The sequence below is a fragment of the Cucurbita pepo genome, chromosome 4 (genome assembly GCF_057944985.1).
Source record: "Cucurbita pepo subsp. pepo isolate OVF chromosome 4, ASM5794498v1, whole genome shotgun sequence".
Classification (NCBI taxonomy): Eukaryota; Viridiplantae; Streptophyta; class Magnoliopsida; order Cucurbitales; family Cucurbitaceae; genus Cucurbita; species Cucurbita pepo.
In genome coordinates, this window is record NC_141801.1 from 8,937,281 (window position 1) to 8,942,117 (window position 4,837).

The 4,837-nt window shown below is 39.3% G+C and overlaps 1 protein-coding gene across 1 annotated transcript; it reads right to left on the minus strand.

Moving 5' to 3' along the window:
* Positions 1–2,774: 2,774 nt before the first annotated feature.
* LOC111784078 (uncharacterized) lies at positions 2,775–3,950 on the minus strand. Its single transcript, XM_023664906.2, has 2 exons — positions 3,557–3,950; positions 2,775–3,460 (listed from the first exon to the last, which is right to left on the minus strand). Exons 1-2 carry the CDS (start codon positions 3,644–3,646, stop codon positions 3,209–3,211), a joined length of 342 nt encoding a protein of 113 aa, XP_023520674.1. The 5' UTR covers positions 3,647–3,950; the 3' UTR covers positions 2,775–3,208.
* Positions 3,951–4,837: the final 887 nt, after the last annotated feature.

The following is a 4,837-nucleotide window of genomic DNA, read 5'->3' on the forward strand; positions in this document are numbered from 1 at the left end:
CATCCTATCACAAACCATCTTTCTAAAGAAACTTCGTCCCTACATATCACAAGTTTGTGTCTCGTGCTCTTTAGGGATCAGGGGCATGTTGTCGATGGCCCTGTTGCTAGAAACAATATACTTTCAAGAAACAACGAGATGCTGCCTTTTATCTTTCTCTGTCTCGAACCCTAAACCCTACAATAATGGTAGAGTAAGAGGTAATGAGATTGTCATGACCCAAAAGCAAATACGGTTCGGTATTCCCTTGTGGAATAGCTTTTTGTGGGGAAGGTGATGTCTTTTAAGGACTAACTCTTCCGGGGTCAAAAGCAAAAGTACAGTGGACCTCACAACGATCACTTCTCAAGTATATACTTCAAACCTTACCGTTTTATCCCGTTTGATTTTGTGATAGGCAACTAGTACTAATCTAATAAGTGAAATCGTCGTTGTTCGAGCAATCTACTTGGACACGATCTTTTCGATACAAATTTGAAAGTTTAGGTTTTTATTAGACATAACGTATAATTTCAAATAGATCGATCCCTTTTCAAAAAATTATTATTACTTTGTATTCCTTTTTTACCCTTCAAATTCAAATTTATTCCTTTTGGGCCCTTTACAACTGGTTCCCACTCCCATTGCCAAAAGATAGAAGAGCTTCAGTGTCCATTTTGAAGTGCAGAAACTTTAGAAACTACAAATATTTTAACTAATCTTCAAGAAAGAAGGCCATAAAAGTCATCCACTGGATTGCTTTCGCTTTTTGAAAAGCATATTGAAGAGCCACGAGCCACGGGCGGCCTGTTCGTGTTTGACTCGTGTCAGTCAAACACTTGTTAAGTATACTAGACAGTACCAAATGGTTGTTAAAAACACATAAGATAAGTGTTAGACCTGCGTTGGATGCGACATTTTTCTGTGTATACTCTGTTGCTTAAGAGAATAAAATAAACGAATCAAAATCTACGGACCCGTGTCCCGAAGTTGATAGATAGAACAGAAAGAAGAAAAAAACTAGAACAAAGAATTCGAAACTCAAATCAGTAAAGCCTCTCATTACATATTCTTTAATGGTTTTTCTATTCTCAGTCTCTCGAACCCGTGTCGAGGGAGGGGTTGTTCAATGTGTCCTCCCTCGTGTTTGTTTTTCATTCACAGGTCTAGAAAAGAACAGTGACAGACTCATGTACAAGGTTTACGACATGGATAGAATCAGCACAATACATAACCAAAAATTGCCCAAAAGGGTCGAGTTAATCATGCTCAACAACTCGAAAAAGAAAAACCAAACTAGAATCTAGAAAGAGAAGTAATGCAATGGATATGTAGCCTAGCATGGTGTAACAGCCCAAGCCCACAACCCATTACGTACCGTCATCAGCCTCACGATTTTAAAATGCATCTACCAAGGAGAGGTTTCCACACCCTTATAAGGAATGTTTTGTTCCGCTCTCGAACCGATGTGGAATCTCACGGCATAATGTAATCATCAACTACGTACCAAGTTGATACCAAATATCATATACGTGTGGATGTATGTATGTACACATGTAAATATCGTATACGTATGGATGTAGTAGCTCAACAAAAAAGGGTCCAAAGGGCAGAAAACAACAGAAAATAAAATAAGGGAAACAAGTCAATAGTTAGATGTCCCTCAAGGCATCACATGGGGTGTTGCATCAAAGACAGAGGTGAATTAGATTCTTCAAAACACTCTTCTCTAGGCACTTCACTTTGACATATTTGAATGTTCAACGCTACGAATCTCGAAGCAGACACCGAACGAATTAAGAAACAGATGACGAATACGATAGCTTTTACTCTCGAAACTATCGTATAGTCCCACACATCTTAACGAAGTTATACCACTCTAACTCTTCCATCCCCTTAACTCGGCCCTCACCAAATAAAAGATTTGGATATACACAAAACAAAAGAAGCTTTTTCTTATTCCCTTGTTGAAGAAAAGGAGAGGAGTTAATTGGTTGGCTTATCAAACCTTGACCACTAGTGTTTCTTTGTTCTTTATTAGGACGCTGGGCCCCATAAAGAATGGATTGTGCGACCCCACATCGATTGGAGAGGGGAACGAGTGCTAGCGAGGATGCTAGGCCTCGAAGGGGGTGGGTTCTAAGATCCCACATCGATTGGAGAGGAAAACGAGTGCCAACGAGGACGCTGAGCCCCGAAAGGGGTGGATTATGAGATCCCACATCGATTGGAGAGTGAAATGAGTGCCAGCAAGGACGTTGGGTCTCGAAGGGGATGAGTTCTGAGATCCCACATCGATTGGAGAGGGAAACGAGTGCTAGCGAGGATGCTGGGCACAAAAAGGGGTGGATTATGAGATCTCATATTGATTGGAGAGTGGAACGAATGCCAGCAAGGACGCTGGGCCTCGAAGGGGGTGAGTTCTGAGATCCCACATCGATTGGAGAGGGAAACGAGTGCCAACGAGGATGCTGGGCCCCGAAAGAGGTGGATTATGAGATCCCACATCGATTGGTGAGGGGAACGAGTGCCAACGAGGATGCTGAGCCCCAAAAGGGGGTGGATTGTGAGATCCCACATCGATTGGAGAGGGAAACGAAGCATTCTTTATATGGGTGTGGAAACCTCTCCCTAATAGACGCGTTTTAAAACCTTGAAGGGAAGCCCAAAGAGGACAATATCTGCTAGCGTTTTAAAACCTTGAACAAAGCATTCTTATTGCCCAAGAACACTCAAAGTTCATCAAGTAAGCAACACACAAAGAGGGATGAATCAAACATCAAACAAATATACAATGTAAAAGTAACATGAATACTTGAATAAGCCAACAATTTATACAATAAGAACAAACATAACTCACTTCATGAAACTCTATACATCATCTTACAATTCCAAGGCTTTCCCATATCATTTACCATCTAAACATACTCAACAAACAGAAGCAACAGCTCCATTATCAAATGAAAGCATATTTCCTAAAGAACAGCAAAAAGAGAAGAAAAAAATGGTAATCAACCTCACAATCCTATCTTCAGGAACGGCCACTTCCTAAGATAAAACCTGGAACTAAGAGGATTTGGGAGACATAATTCCATTAAAACTATGAACAAGAAAAATTTCAGGAGAGATTCCTTCAAATCAATCCTTTCCTTTCAAGAACAGAGCAACACAGATGATAAATGACCCTAAAATCTATGGAATAACATCATATTCATGCATAATATATAGGCTAGATGTTGCATCCAAAGCAATTACAGGATTTAGGAGTGAAAGAGCAGAAACCAAATGGCCTATTGGGGATATTGCAATTGATGGCATAGCAACAAGGAGAAGGTAAACAGAGGCCCTTAGCACCTCCACAGCAAGTACAAGGAGCACATACTTGAAAGCTTCCGAGTCTTCTTCTAGTTTCATTCATCTCCATGATATTAATTTTCCCCTCCTCAATCAGTGGCACCATCTCTGATACAGACCCATTTGGCTGATGAACAACAAAATAAAAAACGTTCATCAAATTGAACTCGGAAAATGAAAATGGGATCGATGAATTAAAGGAAATGGTGAAAAGGGAACTCACTTGATTGAAATTTAGTTCATTCTCAGCCGCTAAAACGGCGAGAAACAGCACAAAAACGAGGGAGAATCCAGCGCCATGGCTAGACATCATGCAACTCGGAAGGAATTGGAACTGTTGAACTGTGCGGAAATGGGGTTTTGGTTTGAGATCGATTTAGAACATGAAATGGGTATTGAGAGATGGGGTTGAATTGGGAAGATGAACTTGGAAGGGATTGTTAGAGATCTTTTCATATAGAGGTTTTGGAAATGAAGGGTTTAGAGGAGAGATTTTGATGGTGGTAGCGTGTGAAACGCGAAGCCCATTGCTGGAATTGATGGAATTGGCGGAATGTCTTTTGATTTAACGTTAAAAAAATGGGAAATCTTCAGTGCTTTGAAATGGGCTTTCGGCTAAGTATGAATGTGAGAGATGTGATTATGTGAAAACTATGAATCAGTGGATTTCTTTGCTTTGAAACGAAGCCATCCGACATCATTAATCAGCTGTGATTCTGTGTCTCTGAGCTAAGAAATACGTTATTTTATGGACGATTATCTAATTCTTGAAAAAAGACATAGTTGTTCTAACAATATACCTTAAGAACTTGATCATGCATGAATCTAAGATGATATAGAATAGTATGAACACAAAAACTATGTTTGATATCTTATCTCAATATGTTTAAAGAAATTGTTTGATGAGTATTCAGGTATAGCATAGTGCAGGTGAACGTTTTGGAGCTTGACTTTAGTAAACTGAACTAATATCGTCAGAATAATCCTAACAGATCTGTGTGAACTAAAGAAATGACAGATAAAATAAAAAACATAGAGGGTTTTAGTCAAATCATTCAATTAATATTTTGTGGTGTCATGTTTAATTTCCTTCCAATTTAGGGGTACGAAGTTAATCTAAATTTTGAAGCAAGTAATCCATGGAGTTAGTAACAGTGACTCGAAAGAGATGTCTAGAACAGCAAGTAATCCATAGAATTGCCTTAAATGTAACCCATATTGGACAAAAATCAATGTAACAGTGACCGAGATGTCTAGAACAATTACCTTGTGATGGTGACTCGAAACAAGGCAATAGTGATAGTGACCTGAAACGAGATGTCTATAACAATTACTTTGAGACAGTGACTTGAAACAAGGTGATAGAGACACTTTCTCCTTTCTTGAATGACCAACATTGCTAAACTTCCATAACTAGAAACATGGGTCGTGTTCGAGCTGGAGCTGGAGCTCAAGCTATAGCACTTCATCTCGAGTATTACAAAATTGAAATGTATGAAACCCA